The 23004-nt window shown below is 38.3% G+C and overlaps 2 protein-coding genes across 7 annotated transcripts; both read left to right on the top strand.

The window, feature by feature from the left end:
• On the top strand, nt 1-10317 carry LOC112567363. 2 transcript variants are annotated; one of them, XR_003099812.1, is made up of 8 exons: nt 1-366; nt 1439-1512; nt 2653-2706; nt 3433-3598; nt 4472-4658; nt 6574-6710; nt 7002-7348; nt 7559-10317. XR_003099812.1 is itself a non-coding variant. In XM_025244062.1 (6 exons), the coding sequence occupies exons 3-6, from the start codon at nt 3437-3439 to the stop codon at nt 7074-7076; spliced, it is 561 nt and encodes a 186-aa protein (XP_025099847.1). In that variant the 5' UTR covers nt 1330-1512; nt 2653-2706; nt 3433-3436; the 3' UTR covers nt 7077-10317. The 2 variants fall into 2 exon arrangements, 1 of the variants encoding a protein (XP_025099847.1); XM_025244062.1 differs by lacking the exon at nt 1-366 and having other exon boundaries at nt 1330-1512; nt 7002-10317.
• Nucleotides 10318-11452: 1135 nt separating this feature from the next.
• Nucleotides 11453-20945, top strand: LOC112567362. 5 transcript variants are annotated; one of them, XR_003099809.1, is made up of 6 exons: nt 11500-11570; nt 11781-13900; nt 15894-18379; nt 19466-19658; nt 20553-20583; nt 20750-20945. XR_003099809.1 is itself a non-coding variant. In XM_025244061.1 (5 exons), the coding sequence occupies exons 2-5, from the start codon at nt 17731-17733 to the stop codon at nt 20861-20863; spliced, it is 987 nt and encodes a 328-aa protein (XP_025099846.1). In that variant the 5' UTR covers nt 11453-11570; nt 15894-17730; the 3' UTR covers nt 20864-20945. The 5 variants fall into 4 exon arrangements, 1 of the variants encoding a protein (XP_025099846.1); XR_003099808.1 differs by lacking the exon at nt 11781-13900 and having other exon boundaries at nt 11453-11570; XR_003099810.1 differs by lacking the exons at nt 11500-11570; nt 11781-13900 and adding an exon at nt 13960-14724.
• The last annotated feature ends 2059 nt before the right edge of the window (nt 20946-23004 follow it).

Below are 23004 nucleotides of genomic sequence, written 5' to 3'. Positions count from 1 at the left end.
CAGTGTTATTTAGATAATGGCCGGGCATGGCTAATCGTACTGCCAACAGGTGTGTTATTGCGTGTCTGGTTATTCTTTAGACATATCGGTCACGCAGGTCTGTATTAATGTCCTGCTGATATTGTAGTATTGAGTATTCATCTTTGGAGTACATTTGTGCCAGTGTAGTGTGTGACATTATTGTTGTAAGGTTTTGTGTTTTCTTTGCAAGCCGTAAGTAGGAATCCCAAACCCTACTGAAAATGTGTAACAGTTCTATGGATACTTCTGTACACAGTCAGCGAATACCAGTCGGTTTGTGGTAAAAACAATTACACATCCATGTGAAAATGAATTATGGTCACGGCTTAGCTCAACAGTTCAAAGGTAAGACCAACAGTTTTTTTTTTTTTTTACTTGTTGTCTGAAATGAAAGCCAGAGATCTTTAAACATATTTTATTTTATCAACGAAGTCGATCAGATGAGAGAAAGGTGCAAGATAATTCACTGGTCATAAAACTGAGAAGAAGTACAGTTTTCATGCTAGTACGAAAAAAGAATTGTAACATGTGGAGGGGAGAAACTCGTGAAAACAGTTGCACAAGGTTTTATTGACTAGTCCTTACAAAACAGAGAAGGTCAAAAAATGGGACCTGAATAAATAATGGGGCCACGATAATGACGTCAGCGGAACAGGAAGTGCTTATCGCAATAATGCGGTGAAAAATACAGAGGGCAAGGACACGAGGAAATCTCGTGAAGGTCACATTTTTTTCGAGCAAAAGCCTATATTTTGATATGCGTGGGTGTTGGTGTTAAATTTAATATATCAAATGCTGAACTTACGTTCCTTTAATTTTTTTTATTCTTTTAACATTAAAATAATCATTAAGCAGACCAGTTAAAATACTAGGGGAACTCTTGTATGTCCCTTTAATATGTATCGCAACTTTGGATTTCTTCGGAAAAGTGCTTCTGATTTGTTTATGTAGGATAGATTGTAGCCGCCAGGTTGGAAGCTCCAGCATGGCAAACACAACAGTCTTTTCTCGGCTGTTGCCCTCTTTTGAAGCCCAACAGAATCTGATCCACAAACATACAAAGAATCCCAATTTGCAAAAACCCTTCCCCTTCTATGTATACAGTCCTTGACAAAGGTCATGAAGCGCTACGTGATAGCCACCCAGTCTCTACTGACCCCCTCCTCACCAGTTTAAAGGTGTCATGTGATTATGATATTGTCGATCGTTGATTGGCTGTTCGTGTGATTTTGTTTCCCACGGGTCAGCAGCTCATTCATACTCGTAGTAGAAGTGTAACTGATGAGATCAGAGTAAGTAATGCCATACAAGACAAGCTGGGGTTGCGAAATGTCTTTTGCAGAACCTTTAAGACTTGAAATTTGTGTTCCGACTTGAATGCTACTGAAGAATGTATTTTGTGCTTTGTTTCCGACAGTGATTTCGGGTACACATCGCTGTGTTTGAAAATACTTCCATGCACGAAGTGGGCAGCACTTTAATCTGCTAAAGGTGAGTTTTTCATTACTAGCTTTTATACTTCATTATTTCTTTATTTCTTCTTACGCTTCCTCCCTGAGTCCTAGAAATTTTGATTACAATCGTAGGGATACTTTGAGGAGTTTGAAGAAGTTGACAAGATGAAGCCTCTGTAACTTTGAGAGCACACCTGGGTGAGTGGGTTGGTGGTGATGTAAAACAGATGCTAACCTCTATTAGCTACAATACGCATGCGCGTCAGGTAACCATCGAGTTAATGCGTCGTTGCCTGCAACTAGTGTTCCCGTCATCTCCGCCGAACAGCTTATCGAGAAGTTCCCGATTCCCCTCGGGCTCAAGCCTTTTTTAAAACTAAATAAAGATTCTAGTGTTTTTTGGCAAATTAAGGAAATTTCCGATTTTCCGAAAGAAAACTTCAGAAAGGCAGGGGAGAGAATTATTCGTAGAACTATCTACATGGTGGCCTAGTCCACATATCAAAACATTTCTAGTCCAAGCGTGATTAACATTTATTTCTAAGGTGTTTAATCAAGAGTTGCTACGCATGCCACATTTATGTTAAATGCAAAAAAAAAATATATATAACCATGACAGAAAAAAACGAAGCCCGTTTTTAACCAAAGGAAAAGATATGATTTTATTGACTTATATTAAATACGTTAAGGATGGAGAGAGAGAAACTTTTGAGAAAACCGATAGAAGAATAAAATCATGTCAGTAGATGAATCCTAGGGTAATGAATAAAAGTCGAGCAACGTATTTGCACAGTCACACGTACAGACATGGTTATACAGAGCAACAAAAGATAAGAAAAAGGTTTTTATGGTCAAAGGGGAGACAAGCCGACGAAAGCAACATGCAACACTGACTTGCACGTCAAAGAAAAATGCTTGAATTGCCAATCGTAACTTTGAGAATAATGCTGGTTTCTAATTTCTAACTGGGTAGGTGTTATCATGTTACAGAAAAAAAAAATAACTGAAAAGGACATACATTCATTTCGTCAATAATTCCTCGTATAGGAAAAATTTGGGTGTGGGTATGGGTGTGGCAAGGGTAGATGGGGTACAAAGATATATTCTTGTACTGGAATAAAACCACCAAAGACTACACCGTTCTGAAATTTGTTTGTTTGTTTCTTGCCACTTACAGGAAGGTTTCCATCTTGACAATTCACAGTTAGGCTATCCTAAAAGTTTATATAAGGTTTGTATCCAAGTTTTCATATTGTGTGTGTGTGTGCGCGTACTTGTGGAGGTGTATCCATTTTTGTACGGACAGTACATTATGCTCAAGGTTTTGTGTCCATGTTCCATATTTCTCCCAGCATTGTGCTTAACATGACATCCGTCCTATTCCGAGGACCTCTTGGCTGTTTTTCTTGCATTAAAGTTACTTGAACTTGAAATCTATGTCCTCATTGTAATGCTGTATGAAATACTTAACTATCAGCTTAAACAATGGATGTACGTGATCTCATACATTTAATACTTTTCTGTAATATTGTCTGAGTGGTTTATCTATTTCAAATGTTGCTATAGAAAAATAAACCTTAGAGGACTAATGTGGTCAATTTATTCTAGTAAATCTCAGTGCAAGATACTATTTCCTCATTTCTGGGTGAATATTCCCTTCCATTCTAGAGATACACGCCTGCAAACCTCAAACTGAATGTGATCAGAACCGAGAAGAAACGGGACAGAGAGACTTATTAACATCTGATCAATGTACTCTCCTTGCCCCTATTCTCTGAGGCCTGGCAAATTATTTGAAAGGCTTTATTTTTAGTTGTACTATTCTATTACAAATACGGTGCTGTTGTTTGTTGTTGTTGTTGCTTCTGCTGCTGCTGCCGCTGATGATGATCATGATCATGATCATGATGATGACGATGAGAAGGATAATGGTTTACTATTCTATGATTTACGTTAGGACCATGAGGATGTGTAGAGACATACATAAAGGTATGGAGAAGAAGATCAGGTCATTGCCACACGAAGCGGAGGATATAGACGATATCCCAGATGAACTTCGCAATGATGACTTGCTGACCATGTCTCCCGACGGCAAGGATCATCCCCCGCCATCAATGCATATGGTTAGTTACCTTTAGGAAAGAGTGACAAAGTGTTTGACTAGAAATTTATTGCTATGAGTGAGCTACATTTCCTCAAGTTTTAATAGAGAGTAGGAGAGAGAGTGGAAGGAGAAAACAAAAGACACATGCAGTACAACGAAAGATTTGCGATTAGTGTATCTAATCGTAAATATTGATTAAACCTAAGTATTTATTATATTGGTCAACATGATTCATTCTACAATGTTGCACTCATTAAGTTGTAATAAAGACTAATTTTTATGTTTGCTTCGTTTGTTGGACTAGATTGTATGGTTTATGGAAACAGAGTGAAAGCTCGAGCATTTATTATAACTATGAGGCAGTATGTAAAGACAAGAAAGTTGATTTAATTTTATTCAATATTTTAATCATGCTGTACTGTATTACGCTTATAAAAACACATCAGGTATGTCTGTGTGGCTTTCAAAAATCGAATCATTTGATGATAACCTAAAACTAGGTGTACAATACCTCAGCAACAGTGTTCTACATTTTGAACTTAGAGCTTATTACTACATTATTCAGTTACACTTAAAATAAACAAAGATTCAAAAGAGATAAGGTGACCACATCATCGAATTTAAACGACAAAGAAATGAGTGGTCAATGTCGACTTACATTGTCATTTTTTTTTCTTCTTACGATTTGTCATGGATATATATATATTGTAGGATGTTTTCGAGTCTTTGCAGAAGCTAGAAGACTTGTACACTTGCTAAATGCTAAAGCTAAAACTACACACAACCACTTGTAATCTATCGCGACGAAAGAAGACACTGGCGACGATGTTAGTGGGGAAAAAAGAGAAGCGAGGACACTTTGTTGATGACAGTTACCTTTTCTCTTGCCCAGGCGCTGAGTGAGAGTCGAATTCAGGGTACACGGAGCATGAAGCATCTTTTGAACCACCACGAGGTCTTCAGGGTCAGGAAGCCTCTCTTTAACATAGACGGGAGAAGTGAAAGTTTTCTAGCCAAGAACTGGTCGGGACCTTGCATCATGACGATGGCTGAGGCAGGCTTTTATTTCTCTGACAACAGTAAGCAATAATGTTTTTCTTGGTTGCTTGTTGTTTGTATTTTCGCTACACATCTGGGGTGGGTGTTGTGTTTAAATAGTGTGTGCTGAAACTTTCTATATTACAGTCGAAAAGTCAATTTATTCAAACTTCATGTGGTGGTGGTGATGATTATGATGGCTGTGGAAAAGTACTTCCACTTAAGAATGATTTGACACCATTGAACTATTAAAAATACGCTCATTATAATTTTATTACACTAGAAATTTGCGCAGTTAAGATAGATTCTTGGGTAGTATTACATCACATTATGTTTTCTACATACACTATCAAAACTTTATTATATTGTTACATTAAAATACAGGTAGAGTTGGCTGAAAAGTTGTTTGTTTGCTTGTTTGTGTGTGTTCGTGCGAATGCTTGTGTGTGGTCTGCATCGACCCGTCTAGCGGATTCTGACAACTTTATTTCGAACAAGACTTTCTAACGGTTTACTGTATTAGTAAAATGATTTAGATATATCTGGTGATGAGTGTCACACCTTTTGGATCCAGACTTTCTGTCTCGAAGACATTTGCCAGTTCAGAGTTTGGAAGGGTAGATATCACCATCTCCTGCCTTCTCCCATGTTTACAGCCTACCCGAAATGTCGCACTTTCAAGAATAACACTTTATCAAACCATCATCCATTGACATCTGTCTCAGCAGCTGAAGTTGTATTGTGTCTTCCATGGCTGCGTGTCTTGAAGGGGAATAATTCCTGATGCAGACGTCAAAGGGTGACAGGAAACAACATTTCCGAGAAACTTAAGTACCACACGATATGAAGCCACGCAGTTCATCTCACTTGTCTAGATTGTTGAGTACACAGTGAGATCCTGTTTCTTGTCCTTTATCTTTCAATCAGCGCTGTATTCTATGTCCTGTGTGCGAATCTTTTCTGTCCCGCAAACAAGTTTCCGTAACCCTGTCACACCCCATTGTGGTTTATTTTTGTGAACACCAAATCCCTGTTTACCCTTTCACAAGAGTGATTAATTTTTCTTAATTCCACAACCCTGAAGCACCAACCCGAACCATTTTATTACTGTTTATGGGCAAAAAACTCATTTTCTTTTCAAATTTTCAAACGTTCGTATTCACGTCTTATCCACATTTACCTGAGATATAATAACCACTCTAAACTGTCTATGCATTACAGATAAGCATAAAAGGAGTGCATGAAGGACAGGGTTAAGGTAAATGAAAGGCGAAGCTTGATTTTGCATGTGGAATATAAAAAATTGTGACAAATGTTCAGAGTGTAATTTTTTGGTAATATTTATTTTGATTTTTCACATTCGTTATTTTTATGATTACACTTAGTAGTTCCTCTGACCGTGATGTTGTGTTACCCTGAGGTGATTTAACAGTATCCTATGTTGTTGTGTGTATGTGTGTATATATTACATGTTTGTGTATTTACTAGATACTTTATGTAGTTACTAAAAATCTTTCTGTGTTTTATGTTCTCTTGCTTGCACTCACGTACTCTCATTTCTTTTAAAAACACAATCCTTTTAATTTATTGCAGGTTTTTTAATCTTTAATATAGCACAAATTTGTTAAGTCAAAGCTTAACATATTAATTCAAGGCATATCTAGACCAGTGACCTTGGCAATAATTCATAAGCTAACAGACCGAAACATGAAATTATTAGACAAAGTAGTGAGAAAGAAAATGAACAGGTCATCATAACAAACTAATCAATGTAAGGAAATATGGAAATTTTTATTGACTTTGTAAGTGTATTTTGTCATTTAATTCGTTTTGTAAGTTTCATATTGTGCTTGATGAAGACAAGGGCAAAGAATCACGTTTATGGCGACAGACAAATGAAAGTGCTGAAGAAGAAAATCATATCTTTATACTCGCTCGTATATTTTTTTTGAAAAGAGATTGCCTCTTGCTCGTTTTGTGACGTGTCCATCCGAGGCTGGCTGGCCCACCACTGTCCCTGGGCCCGCCACAAAGCCTTCTCACCTTTCTGTGCACACCTGCGGCGCAAGGGAGAGCGTGGCATTCGCCCCTCGGTAAGCTGCCTCCCTCAGAAATGATTGGCCAAATTATTGCTGATAAACAGTTGAAGATACTCCATTCACTCCATTATCCTTAGAAGCTCCATATAAAAATACAAAGTGTATGCCCTTACTTTCTCTAAGATACATAAGAAGCATGAAGTACTCCGCAAGCATGCAAAAACGAAGTATAAGTCTTTTATTTATTTTTTTAAATTTTCAGTCTGCTTTTGTTCGATTAATGAATTCATCCAAATACTCTTGCTATTTGTGCTACGTTTTTATTATTTATTTACTTCTTTATAGGCTTCTGGCAAAAGGACTAGACATGACTCACTTTCGTCGTTGGAGGAGTTGAAGGCTGGATGCGGTTATGATTAAAGCCCGGATGTCGAGAGACCATGAAAGAATCAGATCCAGTTCCTGCTGCTGATAAGGCCAGTCACAGAAACCCAGTTCTGTACACTGCATGCTTACTCAACGATTCAAGTGTACTCTCTTCGATGGAATTCTTGAAACAGTTCATCATTGTGCTTTCTTACTGGATCCTACACATGCAATTGAAATGAGAATTTATTCGTACACATTCCGTTCCCAGCAGTTCGCCAGGCTGGCATTTGCTGTCACCCCATTCCGATGGTCACATTTGGATTGTAAGAGCTTTTGACGACCATATATTGTTTTCTTCTTATATACTTAATAATAAATATATTCTGTTTTTTATTTTTTGATACTGTGGAAAGTGCTCAAGCGCAGTAATGGTGAACAAAGATGAGCGTGATGACAGTGTGGATCGTCTTCTGTGGATAGCAAGGCGATGTATGATAACCACAAGGTGTTTTCTTTTTCTTTTGGATAACAAGGATAACCAGAGCAACCAAAGATGTTCACCTACTCCTGCGACCGTAAGATCACGTGACTACCTTTTTTTAACTTAAAAAACCTGTGCTTAAGCAAGCTTAAACATTTATGCTTATCTCGCGTATTCCAGGGTGTGGATTGTCAGGGTTTTTTTGAGACAACTGCACTCCACACAAAGTATTAGCTAGCAGAAGACTTTCCATCGGCTCAGACTGATACTTACCTGTGTTAACGTGCTTTCAGCTTTATAAATTACTTACGGATGCTCCTTTGTGCTTTGCTTAAATGTACATGTAGAAAGGTTTCTGACCATCGATGCACTACGGTGTTCATAGCTCTATTTTTGCGGATTTCTTGCTTTGCTTTAAATTGTGCAATATATAACATACTGCATAATAAGTCAAATTTGAAGAAATCAATTAGTGTGAACACAGACTGTACAAACTGTAACTAGACTGAGGCATATCATAAATACATGACTAAGGAGGGTTTTGCTTCAAAGAAATTCAAAATCCACAAATCTTGTCAAAAAAGTATTCATAATGTTATGTTTAGTGAAAACCTTTTGCTAGTCAACGTACATTCCAGTAAAAATTTTCTATACATGTGTATCTATAATATGAGAAATTCCTTTAGACTTGTATTGTTATAAATAGTCATAAATGCAGGATGTGCATTATAGCAGCAATTTATTGTTCATCTTGAAAAGGAACGGAAGGTTCCACTCAATGTAAGAAAATTCAGTAAATTATTGGTAGGACACTTTATAATAACTTTTGTAAAAAAAGAAAGGGTATGTTAGTATTTTTCCCCAGTTCATTTTGCTTCTTTTGGCAATTTTGCACTTTGGCAGTCGTAGCTAATCTATGTATACATAAAATTCGAGCTTCAGAGAGTCAATCATTGATATAGAGCAGACTTAAAATACTGAAACTTCAATGTTACCTTCAGACAGCCAATTGGTGTCTTGGTTTTAAACTTACCTCTTTTAAACTCTTCTCATGGCTACAGCACCTAATGCATCTTTTATCTAATTATTACATTCAAAACATTGAGTGTAATCTACTGTAATAATAATTTAACACATACATTTTCATAGATATTTTTTATAAACTGTCATGACATTTCGAAAGGTATAATAATTGCAGCTAACATTTTACTGAGTGTGGCTATTCAACTTTAAATAATCAAATGAGCTGAAAGAACATCCGCTATGTACTTTTGCCTTCACTGAAAACATAAATGGATTAGAGATGTAACTAATATTTTTTGAACTACCTTGAGCAGTTATTCCAATTTATATCAGGAGAAAAGATCGTAAATGTAGGATGATGTTTCACTGGTCAAAACTAAAGGGAATTTAGAAATGGCAGGAAGGTTTGATGTACTCTACCTCTGACATTTTGAAGTGGCTTCTTTTAACGAGAAATTTTTATTTTATATTACTTTTAAAATGTTGATGTGTCTTAAATATTAACTTCACATTGAGAAATGCATGAATTGTATAAACTGTTACATAATATGCAACTGTTATCTATTTTGATGGTTACACAGGTATTTTAGCTGTTTTCTGTAGTTGTTAACATACTTGTTGCAGACTGTTATAATAGATAACAGCTCCACAGCTAATTGATCTCTAGTCGCTGTAATGATGGCAATGGAAGGTGGAAGCTAATCTTTATCTTTCCCCGTCTTTAACTTTTCTGCTCAATCATGGCTCATCTGTTGGGTGTGTGCACATTCCTCTAAAGTTTTACCCAGTTATAATTCCATAGTTACTCGTCTGCTGATAAGCGACAGTTTGTGTTATTTACTAATTTTTGCAAACCGTAAATAATTTCATTGCCTCGATTTGAAGATTGGTCCTAGTTCAGGGTCCTTTGACAGCAACAGTGTTAGGAGACAAACTCGTGACCTATCTTATCCACCTTGTGTTACAGAATGTATTTTAATGTAACAAACATTGTATTAGTTTCTACTTTATACGAGTTTTGAAGTCTTGTTCAAATGTACATTAAATGTTTGAGCGACTTTAATATACGATTTGAATTAGCTTTTTGTAGTGTCACGTAGTGGGGAAATATCAGTCGCAAGAGGACTCTTAGGGAAGGAAAGAGGGGAGTATGTGCAAGTGTAGAGGTGTAATAGGAGGTAGGAACGCAGAGATGTTATAAGTGGGAGACAGCCCTAAGTGGTTACAGCAGCCAAGCGCGACCAGCCAGTTGGTGACGTCTATGACGAGGGTGACACCTCGGGGGCTTTCACACCTGTCCTCCAGGTTGATGGGAAGTTGAAGTTAGTCACCTGTCCACTACACCAATGCAGGCTGGGCGGAGCTTCAGTAAGGTGGTGGTGCTCTCGTCGATGCTGGCTACTTGATTAGTTGATGAGTGACCATGGCATCCCTTGGTGTATGTGACGTGCGAAAGTACAATAGGTAAGGGAGAACCAGGAGGACACTTCTCGGCATGATGCCAGAGTGGACTGGTCAGTAGTCGAAGCGACTTCAGCATCTCTAACACCAACTACACTTGTACTTCGAGACCGGGAGGGCGAGACTTGGGAATCTTGAGCAAGGGCGCGAACCAGCGTCGAACTCTCGTCACGGAAAGCAAAGGGCTACGTGACCAGGGCTTGCATTGATCTCCACCAAACCACCACCGAGAACAGCTTTTAGCATCAGAGCTAGGTTGAAACCTCCAGACGAGCCTTGTATGTATTGTTTATGTTAATTATGTTATTAAACCATTTCTATTTACATTACACGTCGAGTTTTGTGTTCGGGGAATAGCAAGGGTGAGGGCTGTGGGCCAATTGGTCAAATGTGTGATCGACGTGTGAGTATTGTATGTGTGGTCCCCCTGCAACTTTATGTTGACGTGGGTAGCGAGAACTGAGGTTAACTCTCACCCACGTGACCAGTTCCACGGCGCCAGTATTCACGTTTCGGCTAAAACCCAGCAACAGGTAGCTTCGTGCAATAAATTACATAATCGGTAAGTGTAGTTTACTGACTTCAAGTATATTGGCTTAGAAAAAGCTTCACTTTGTCATCTCTAGTTCTATCAGTCTACAACGTTTTGAGTTTTGTAATTTGTTTCCATTCGTCGGTCTATATATTCTACTTTCCTGCACAATTAATTGTAATTTTTGGTCACGTACAAATATTAAAATCAAAGCGATGTTAAAACATGTGGACAGCAATAAATATGGATTTTCATAATTTATACATCTTTTTTAATCTGCTCCTGCTGTATATAATTTGTTTCTAACGGAAGGTAACAGAAGACATGTATTTTCATCGCTTTCTTATAAACAATATTTTTAAAGATTATTCCAGAATATATCGTGTCACTCTCCTTATTTTCTGCAATGGCTACCAGTCTCGCATTCCGTACAACCTCTCTGTGGCGTGTTTTAATTTATTTGATTATTTCTATTGACTTCTTTTCTCTACAACCAGACATCTCTGCTTTTTGTCTAATGACCGTACGCTAACCCTGTCAAGATCATCATTGCCACAAGATCATCATATCATGAGTACATTTCTAGAAAATATGTCTAAAATAAATCCGTATTGAGAAAACAGGCCGTTAATCTCTTGAGCTCAAACTTTTTACTGGAAACTTTTTCACGAGAATGTTCTATTAACAGGCAAACGTTTATGATGGAACTGTTTATGTTTTCAGGATAAAGGAAAGCCCATGTGACGAGACCGTCATATCCTGTTGACTCGAATGGAAAGTACTGTGACAATAGTTCTATGGCAACATCTTATTAACATATACTTTAATTTCTTGTGAAGATTATGGCCGTACAGTAAAATATTGATTTAAATTAAATCACAGTAAATAAAGTATATTAACTCCAACGTCATGTCTTATATTAGCTCGTTTACGTGTCGGGAATTTCCTACCTTAGTCACTATTTTCCTGTTAGACTTGAAAACGATTCGCTGGCCTCTTTTCTGGTTTTCTTTCGTGAGCTAAAGGTGTGGTTGACAATCTCATCTTGGTAAGAAAATATTTTTTTATTCATTTATTAGTCAGTCAGTCCTGTAAGCCAGTCGTTTTCTTCTTTCTTTCGTCCTCCTTTTCTTTCTACCACTCTGTCTATGTATTCTACCGCTGTCCGTCTGAGAAAAGTAGAGGTAGAGAGAAGAGAAGTGGAGGGTAGTTCGCAAATATCTAAATGGTCTACTCTTCCTTCACGTACAACTGACAGGAAGCCAGTGATTCTCTCTTAGCTGAGACCTGCAAGCCGTTGGTGAAGACACTCCCTTTCATTGTACCCCAGCCCATCCCTCCTCGGAAGCCTCGAATAACTTACAAAAGAATCCCTCAACTGTCGTCTTCCTGTATTGTGCACACAGTGACGTGTCCATCCTACAGTGACGTCATGAAAATTGCGTCATCAGTAAGCGAGTGATCATGGACCTTTGGGAATCATCTTCGAGGCATCATGAATGCCCCACCTGACATGACAGCAACTGGAGAAAAAGAAGTTCACAGTAAGAGGACAAATATCAACACGGACAGACCAGTAACAGAAATTTGTGCCACGTGATTTTACTTTTAATCCCAGCAGAGCGGGACAAGCTGTTGTACGAAGCAGAGCCAAACTTATAGGACACCAGAAACTCCGAAAACAAGTTGAGTAGTCGTCATGTGATCTGCTGTGACCTGCTGTGACCTGCTTACCACTGTCCAAGACAGACGTGAGATCAGGTCTTGCCATCTGTCGTGTTCAACCCTAACCTTCTCACAACAGCCTCAGTTGAGGTGCTGAAGGATTGACTCAGAAGCAGAACTAAGAAAATCCAGAGGAGTGTCGAAGCAATGGCACATCTTTATGTCATCAACGCCTGTGTAGATAATAATAGACTAATATGAATTGCCATTAAATTTTACAGTCCTTAGCATATCAGTTTTGGAAGGATACAATTAGGTTCAGTAATTTAGACAGATAAACGATCTTTGGAAGAATATTTAAGACTTGTGATGGAAGCAATGTATACTGAAAACTGCATTTCTCATGACAAGTGGATATCAAACCAACAGTGGACCTGTCAGGTCGGAAGCCTGTGACTGTGTTGACATGAAATGTACTCAGTATGAAAGGTCCGAGCAAACAACTTTCCAATGTTGTTGTACAAGACAGCGGACTCAAAATACTTGCAGTCAATGATCTAATGAGTTTTATCACAGCTTTCTATAAGCCAAACTTTTTCCGGAAGTTAACAAACAACACTTAAACTTAGTCCTCTCCTTCCTTTGGAAATGTTTGAAAACAGATGAATGGTTTTCATCAAGTGCTAGATGTTTCTCAGAACAGAATAGTAGGCTAATGGATGTAATCAGCAAAGTACAGGCGATGGACACCGCTCTCATAACAGGTTGGCCCCGACAACAGGGGTCTTTAATGCCTAAATTCACCAACAACTAAAAGATTATGGGACTTCCTTTCTAATTATTACTATTTAAATATACTATTTGATTTTTCAAGTGCAATAAATTCTCAAACTCAAGAACCTTTATAATAAAGACAGTTAATTTGATTCGCGTTGAAATCAAATAAAACAAAGAAAATCGTCATTAGGGAATACCCGTTATTATTAATGATTACTCATCAGAAGTTTATACTCTAAAGGCATCGATTTGTCGAACTAGTGTTTGTAGCTATCATGAGACACTTTATTTTTTTAACATCTGGCAAAGAAATGGTAAAATGTTTCCTTAAAAACCTTTAAGTCGTAAATATGTGAAAAATGTTAGGTTTGAAAGAAGTGAGAAATAAATGGGTTTTATAGGGTTAGAGAGACCTACATGCAAAGAACTGCAAAGAGTATTTACGACCTAAAGGGTCTTGAAAACCAGATACATTCTACCGAAGGGGGTGTAATGTCCAAAAAAGATTTACATTAGAAAAAATAAACAGAAAGGAGAAGAACAGAAGAAAAATAAGTAATACATGATCTACTCATAAATGAATTAGACATTTCTCATTGTGAGAATTTCCGACTGTTAAACAAGAAACAGAAAGATATGCTATCTGTCGACACTTGACTAGCAAACATACACGTGACCTCGGGTTCATTGAGCCTCAACCCCGTGAGCGGAAATCTCGACACAATGACAGACAAAAAACAGACAAATATTATTTACAGCTTTCATTAAAAGTCTGAAAATAAATACAAATATAATAAAATTATTTACTTACTGATTTGTTATATGACCCAGAAGCAGGTAAATAAAAATTGCGTGCAGTTAAGAAAGCAATTCTACTCAACTGGATTTTCCCGTTCGCTAGAAAATGATTCGACATCGGGACGATTTCAGAATATGGTAAAACTCTAAAACATCATTTATAGTATTTTGATGTAGTTGATTTAAAAATATATATTTTGGTTGTTAGATGCAGCTCTCTGTCTCTAGGAACGGTCGCATGTCAAATATGACAGCGATCACAGGCCTTGTACTGTGTACAGCTTGTTTACTCCATTGTATCCTACATACTGTGGTGGTGTGATTCGTAGATTGTGTATAAATGTCAGCCGTTACCTTCCTATGATAGCAGGAGATAGCAAAAATTAAATATAATGTGTTGGCAATCTTGCTAACGTGTTCATGTTTGTGAACTATGTAAGCATATGATAATGCACACGTTATAGTTATCTCTAGTCGATGTTATGTGCATTCACACACACACAGACATGTGGGGAGACGAAGTTATGAAAAGTGATATAAAGGCAAACATTGTTGAATAGATTAAATTCTTTCCAGTCACCAGATACCCAAAGGCAAACATTGTTGAATAGATTAAATTCTTTCCAGTCACCAGACACCCAAAGATTTATTATTAGCTCGATCTGTGTCTATGTCACTATTTGTCACCTGTTTACCCATTTATCCCGCCTGAATTGAAAAACAAAAACAGGCGCGATAAACATTGACTAGAACAGGAACTTGATTAAGCCCCGCAAGATTCGCCTCGTATTCTCACAAACTTTGTATACAGACTATCCTTTGTCATGAGGTTCTCTTACCCGTCCTTGGTGCTGCACCTATGGAAAACCATCTACACACCTTTTGTACTTTATAGAGCTATAAATAGACTCTAGGTCAGTCAGGAGTGATGACAAGTTTCTACCATCTTGCTTCAGGCCTGTGTAAGTTTGAATGAAATAATATTACTGTTGCCGTATTTATACTCATCGTTTGCAGCATTGTCATGTGATTGTTTTTTCGGATGAATAACACAGCGTACGTGTATGACAAATACTTCCCTGATTTGCTACTTTCAGACTTTATCAGTTAAGGATAGACTGGTATTAAACTACACTAGAACCTTTTTCCGGATGTAAAATGCTCTCTCATATCTTCTGTGATGTCAATCCTGTTAATTTCTATAGAACGAAGTGTAAATTTAGTCTTTCTTGACCGCTGCTACCAGATGGTAGAAAGAGGTAAGTATTTTAAAAATTGTTTTTATTTTCTTCAGAAATTCTCATCGTTCACTATTGGTTCTTTCAGGGGTACTGGCTATGATATTGTGTAGATTAGTTTCAGAAATATTTTTCTTTGGAGAAAGCTTTTTTTTTTCTTTGACAAACTACATTGTAGTGGTCATTCTGCATTTATTTCGAAAGATAGATTTTGGTGTTTCAAATTTTTTTTTAGGATTATTTTGTCAAAATGTTGTCTAAACTAGAAAAAGCAGATTATTTGTTAGACCTTGTCTACTCTTCTGCAATGTCTCTAGTAATGTAAGACTTTTCTTTCCTACTCTCTCTTGTGAAAACAGTGATTATTGCTTACTTAAATGAAAATATAATCATTTTTGGTTGTTGACAAAAAGATTTTCTTGCAGCTGCTAACAAATGACTAAGGTATGCCTAAATTTTAGAATTATGAATGTTACTAGTCCCTTGAGTCTGTAAATGTATACCATTTAATATAATCAACTGATTTTATTGCTTGATTGTCAGCGCCGTCGTCGTCGTCATTTTCATTATCATAAGCAACATCAGCAGCGTCCGTTAACTCTGACTGACTGCAGTATCACATGAAAATATCCACAACTCTGACCAACTTTCTCTGCCATTGAGATTCGCTGAACGACAGACAGGTTCATTACTGGCAGCTTGCGACTGATCTGATTTTCTTTCCTTTTTCAGAAAATAAATTTACGTACAGAACGCAAAAAAGAAAACAAAATCATTATAAAACTGCCATCTGCCTCCATCAGTCCTTCTCCCGGCCAGTTTAAAATCAAGCAATGTAAGCAAAAAACTTTCTCATGTTGTTTGGTAGCAACTAGTTCTCTTCTCGTTTACAGGTAAACAAGACATGAGTCCAGCGGAACATGTTCCAAGCTTATGAATGCCCTTGCTGTGGAGGTTGTTGGATTAAAATTCTTCACGGTGGCTACATTTTTGGATTCGCGCATTTATTGCACCTGTTTGGGCATGCAGATTGTGAGCAGGCACAGTTTGAGGTTCCTGCCACAATTAAAATGTCCGCAAGTGAAAGCGATTCGCGGCAAATATACAATTCCTCTCTGTTTCTTCCTTACTGTGAGGAGGACAAGAATCCGAGGATGTCGCCAAGTCATCAGCGCCTAGCAACTCAATCGTCACGTGAAGATTGTGCGAGGCACCATCGTAGAGGGCAGGTCTAGTGATTTCTTGTGTGAACCACAGAACCCTTACGAAAAAGATACAAGTTCTTTTATAGAATTCGTGAAATTGTCATAACCTCCAACCTTCCATTTAATTGTTCTTGACACATTTCAGCAATTTTCTAGATATAGCTATGGGTAAAGGTTCAAGCTGGCAATCACCAAAGAAATTTGTTGCGACAGCTAATGGCCATCCAAGTATAATGCAAAATAAAGAGGGGCCAAAAATACTGAAAAGTCTGGGAATTTTTCCAGATTTTTGGGGGGCAAACTGTGATTCAAATATTAAGCATGAAGAGAATGCCGACAATATTCGAAACTTTAATCAAGCATTCAAATTTATCATAAAGAACACGAATAGATTACAGTGCAATTTTGAGACGCGTGTGTTTGATGATGATGATTCAATTTTTTCACCAAAAACAAAATGGAACTCTAAAAATATGCAAAAATGTGAAATAGACAAAGGAGAAAAGGCCGAGAAAAGGAAAGGAGAAAATGTGCATGGCACGCAGAACAGTGAGGTGTTCAGCGCCAACGATGAATGCAACAATGAAAATCGAGAGAAAGATAAAGACAGAGATAGAGACAGCGCCGTTCGATTCGTTGGAAATGGTAACAGGAAATGTTTGCACTTTTCCTCTAATATTATCAATTTAAAAAACGAAAAAGATAACGAAGCAAAAGGCAATGAATCTGTTGAAGAAGATGAAATGGAAGAGTACAATAAAGGTAATATGTGCCAGCAGCCAGCTGTAGCTGTATTGGATGGCAAAGAAATGAAGGTAATTTTAACCGATTCTGCAGCTGAGCATCAGACAATATTCCCAGATGAAGATGTCACGGAAGGCAGCATGGGAAGCGGTGTCAAAAAAGAAGACCGTCATTGTTTCCACGCACCCTTCGTACTGCTCCACCCCGATATATCTACAGGAAAGAGTTCCTCCTCCACATCAATAACAGTAAATAAAGAAAATACTGATCCAAACGCCGATCAGATTTGTGATGAGGAATTCAGCAGCCGATACTCGCTTTTTAATGACTTGAAAACACTGCATCAGAAAATGTGCAATGAACCTGAACAAACTGACGAACCTGCCAGTTTGAAACATTTTTTCTTGGAACGTGTTGAGTTTGCTGCAAGGCAGGTTTTGGCCTTTCCATTTCTGCACGAAGAACTGAGAGGACTGTCAAAAGAAGAAACACTGCGGTATGAAGTGATTAGGCTAGCCTCATTTAGCCGTCTTAATGAGTTAAAGGTCAGCGCCATTCGCCTGGCGATGTCTGGGTTTCACTATGACGAAGAAGATCGACGAAATTAAATGCTTCAGCTGTGGAGTCTGCAAAAGACACTGGGAGAGATCAGAAGTCCCATCCTATTGTCCACTTGCAGATTTCTCCTAAATGTAAACATGCCAACTTTGAGGATGTCACCAACGTACCAATTCAGACGAAAAACTATACATTGCTGGATGGTTCTACAGAAGCTCGGTCAATGCAAGGAATTTTGCAACAGACAAAAGATGACGGACGCTCCACTGCTCCGCCTTTAATGTCGATGCCAGATAGTGGGTTTGAGTCAGCAGCAGACCCACTGGAAAGCAGAGAACCATCGTCAACACTTGAAAAGACCCAATCACATCTCTATAACCATGCCGATGAAAAAAGCGATGGTTTGGAGGGTTCTTCGTTGCCAGTGCCAAGTTTAAAGGGCGCTACGACGGCTGTATCTTCCTTTTCATCGAAAGCAGGGTTAGAAGGATACACAGAACCACCTGGTGGACGTTCAGAAAAAAGTAGCAACTACAACAGCGGGCCGCCTCCAGTGTATAATGTATACACGACTCTGATGTCTCACGCTGATACTCCTGGCCTTGAAGGGAAGAGATTCCCTGTTCAAGCTCAGCAACCTGCTGCTGTGATTCATCCATACCCGTACCCTGAGTCTGGGAGGCTTTCATCGAGTGGCACGTCCCCTCCAGTCATCCCCGAACCCTCAACACCTGGCCTTGACATGATGCTGGCCGCTAGTCCGATGAACTGCAAGGTCATGACCCGGTTCGTGTCCTTCGCAAACTCGTGGTCGACTCTTACTACAGGACAAAGTCCGAAGGACCTAGCGCTTGCTGGATTCTTTTATTTAGGTGAGTTGAATGTAACCCCAAATTATAAGGCTTGATTTTACAAAATGTCTGGGCGAAATATTGTTCTTTCATACCTTATTGTACACATGGAGAAAAATCTTCTTCAATCCATTCCAGTCGGCTTACAGAAAGGACCATGATACTGAATCTGGCTTCCAAAAGTTGGGAATGATCTACTTCTCAGTGCTGACGATGACAAAGTGACTTTATTACACTTGTCAGCTGCCTTTGATGCCGTGGATCATTCTGTACTTCGACACAGACTTCAGCAGCCTTTTGGGATTCATGATGTTGCTTTCCTGGTTTCGATCCTCTCTCATGGACCGAACCCAGACTGTGTGTGTCAATGGTGGTTACTCAGATGCTTCTGTCCTGAAATATGGTGTCCCGCAGGGATCTGTATTGGGTCCAATACATTTTCGTTTATTTACTTTTCCCCATCTGTCTAATATTATGCTACGTCACTCCATGTCACATGTGAGTTGATACACTTACTGAACTCTCTGGACCATGACATGGATACAGGAATGTATAAATGATGTAAAGTCCTGGATGCACCAAAACAGCAACTGAGCAACGATACGAATGAACTGCTACTTACTTGTCCAAAGAATTTCCGAGTCATCCTTTTCTCCCTCGGTTTCTGTCTATAAACTGTTCATCTGTTCCTTTCTCCACCTCTGTCTGCACCTTGGGTGTCATTCTCGATCAGCGTTTGACTTTTCATCAGCGTATTTCTCTCGTCTGCAGAAATTCTTACCTTCGTAGGATCAGTACCATTCATCATTATCTCACCATTGATGCAACTATAACTGTAATCTATATCTTTGTGCTAGTTAGGTCATCATCCTTATTAATAACTTAATAATTAGACCTTAACAATCCCCTTCGGGAGGGAAAAATGTAATTTAAATGTACATAAATACTTATATTTCTTTAAGTGTCAGACATGTATGAAACTATATTTTAGAGTGATGCCAGCTGCGAAAAAATAGTGTAAGATTCCGACAAAAACCCATTTCAAAAATTTTTGATTCTTTGTCACTTGTTTCTTTGCTTAAACAAAACTAATTTCCTAATTTTTAGGCACTGGAGATAGCGTACGTTGCTTTTACTGCGGTATCACGTTACGTGAGTGGAAACACGGTGACGACCCTTGGGAGGTTCACATCGTGGCCCGTTTCTCGTGTGCCTATGTCAAAGCAGTGAAGGGAGAGGACTTCATTCTGCAGACCCTCATTTCACATTCCAGAAACACAGCTTGCTGTCTGCTGGAAATGTGAGTTTTTTTCCTATCTTTGTAGATTCGTGAGTTGGTCTTGAAATGCACCAGTGGCGGTAATTATTAAGCGAGGACAACACAGGGAACTCTGAGACAAGTGTCATGTTTCAGGAACTATATTGCAATGTCAAGACCTCGCAGATGATGTTTTTTCCATGAAGCCCTGGCAAGCAAATTCGTTTGACTGCAGTTATATTTTTAGTATTAAATTTAACTACATATATTGTGTTTAAGCAAACTAAAATGTTAAAATAATGTTATTAGCGGGAAGCCATCATCAAGCTACCTTATACTCCATCCACGAAGAAGACCCTCATCACTTTAAATACAAAAACCTTGAGTCGTACAAAGTTTCCCTATTTAACCTAGCTTCCTGTTTTTGCGTCCAGGTCATGCTTTTTTATATAATTGCATATACATTGTAAAATCTATTATATTTGTATAACATTTTGTGCTTCTGTCTGCTGCCGGGGTTTCCTATTTGCCCTGGTAATCAACATTTGGGTCCTTTATTTTGTAAGTATGAGCTTGTACTGCAAGATTCCACCATTCTCATCTATAAATATATAACACACAGGGGTTTGAGGACACATTCAGTCTAGCCCCAAATGTGAATAGAAATTAGCAGTTCTTGCTTATGGAGTTTTAGCTGTCATAGAAATACATTTTCGTTGAAGTATTGGGATACATATTAAACATAAGTTATCGAAGAGTTTTAATCACTGTAATATGCGTTGGTATAAAGATTATTTTTTGTGTATGGTGTAATAGGCATCCTGAAAAGAAAACTCAAACTTATAGAAATATTAGTCGTGTAATATTCTGTCTGTTAAGTCCGAATCTTGTAAAAATTAAAGAGTTTCTTTGCATATTTGCTCTTTACGGGCACAGGCACGGCTCCAGACATCCACTTCTTCACGGGGTGAGTTTTTTTTTCATATTAAACCTTGTGTGTTCTTCAGTTCAGTATAAGTGTAAAGGTTACTATTTTACGCTGAAACGTTTAAGAACGTATTCCAAGTAACAAAAAATAGCACCTAGAACAAATAAAAATTTCAGTGCTAGTTGACATAAACAAAATGTTACAGAGCATCTCTCGAGTTCTGGAACTTTTCGTGGAAACAACCACGATGCACCGTCAGTACAAACTCCATCAGGATCTGGCCAATCACCACTCGGGCGATCCCCACTTTGGAGGCTGACTGTTCCTCTAGAAACTCTTCTCAAGCGGTTCAGGCTGCATCGTCAACTGAATCAGTTACTTCATCTGCATCTGCCACATGATGCTGGGAGGAAAGGTAGGTACCAACCTGGCCTCGTCTCCTGACGTTCGTAAGAAAGTGAAGACGAACGATGAGCTTCAGATGGACTGCGAGGCCACAGACCAGAGAGGTTCAAACCTTAGTTTGTCCAGCTCAACAGAAGGTGGCGCTAGTGCTGCATCCCAGCCCTCGAGTCACCGACTCACGGCGCTCAAGCCTAACCCTGAAGCTGACCTTCGGCGGCTGGTGGAGACCAACCGACGTCTGCGTGAGCGTCGCAATTGCAGACTGTGTCGTCAGCGCTCGGTGGACACGATCTTCCTGCCGTGTGGACACATCTGCACGTGCGAGTCATGCGCCAAGAGCATCAAAATTTGTATCCTTTGCCGCAAAAGCATCCGGGGCACTGCGCATGTCTATCTGGATTAAACTGCTCTTCACATTTTAAAACTTCCGAAGAATAAGTATAGAAACTTTATATTGTTTAAAACACCTGTAAATAGAAAATAAACTTACCTAGAAAAAGAAGGTTTTGATCAAGAAACTTATAACTGTCAGCAGCGAAGGCATATGATGGTGAGAAATCGTCAGTTTTTTTTTGTTTTTTTTTAAAAATATGTTATAAACAGACTCATGGTCAAAGAGAGATTAAGTCTGAAGAATTTGTATGTATCTAGCTATCTAGATAGCTATTTGTCTTTTTAAATCAGCTGTGGTGACTAATCACTAATTTGAGGCCATAGCTTGGAAAAGGAAAAGCTGCACAAAGAAACATATTGTCTTTCATATGTTGCTTTCTTTTCGCCGTCCTCATTTGATGTACACGAAGTATTATAACCTCAAAGACACACTAACACTACTATGACTAAATGCAATAACCCACTTTGTACCCACAATAAGCGAATTTTCCAAGGAAAAGATAAAGCTCCGGAGATACTTCTATGCTTACTAGCTTCATGTGATTACGAAAGATTACTTTATTACCTGACGGGACCCTATTGTCACCAAAGAGCAACATATATAAACCAGCTAACTTTATTACCTCATCCATGAACGGCTAGTTGATCGTCTCAGTACATTTTTGCATATAAAATGCCATGCAGCAATTCTTTTATTTGCCTCTAATAGGCAATTTGTCTTTTTACTTTCTAAAATCATTTGGGAATAATATTTGTGGCTGTTGCTTCTCATTATGCACGAAATGTGAATTTTTATTGTATTGCATATTGTTATTTTTTATTGTTATTCATAACACCTGATAAAACTATCTACTGTGTTCACGATTATAATTGTTGTTAAAACCGTCTTAAGCTTCTATTAAATAACATGTGAAACATTCTTTATGTTAATCTGAGTATCAAATGATCAATGTCGCAAAGTCAAGTTTAAAAGACAGTTCTAGTAGAATGACATGATGGTGTTGAAAAACAGCAGAAAATCAAAATCATACGAAACACCTTGTATCAAATAATCATGAATCATTTTGAAATATTGTTATTTTAAAGGCCAAAACTGTGCAAGACAGCTGAATTATGTGTATGATGATATATTCAGCAACAGACTAGAAAGATTATGGATTTGATACTGGGAACGGTGACAATTGAAGGTCTTGAAATTATTATCTGTGGATTTGCATTGATGTGCTTCCGACCCCTTGTAAACTCATTAATGGCTTTTCACGAAGACAACAATAAGAGCAGCAAAAAAAAAAAAAAAAAAAGAAGAAGAAAAAAGGACAAAAAAGACAAAACATATACTGTAACCGGAACTATTTGTTTGGTTCTGTAATTGACCATTGTAGCAATACAGTTTTTCAAACGAGTTGAACAAACTGCGAGAAGCTGCTAGCTACATATGTTTTTCATTATCCGATATGACATTTAACCGACAACGTGTTTGCATGTTATGTTACGTGCATCCGTGCATGCGTGTGTCATTCTGTGTAAAGCGCCATGCGCGTGGCCCGGGGCCCGGATGTAGTTCTGTGTAAGTCATCTCTGACTATTCGTGAGTAGCAATGATATAAAGCTTATTGCATGCTAAAATTGTGATTTTTCTGTGCATGTGGTCCTTATAAGGGT

This window comes from Pomacea canaliculata, linkage group LG6 (assembly GCF_003073045.1).
Source record: "Pomacea canaliculata isolate SZHN2017 linkage group LG6, ASM307304v1, whole genome shotgun sequence".
NCBI lineage: Eukaryota > Metazoa > Mollusca > Gastropoda > Architaenioglossa > Ampullariidae > Pomacea > Pomacea canaliculata.
This window is presented reverse-complemented; position numbering and strand designations above follow the sequence as displayed.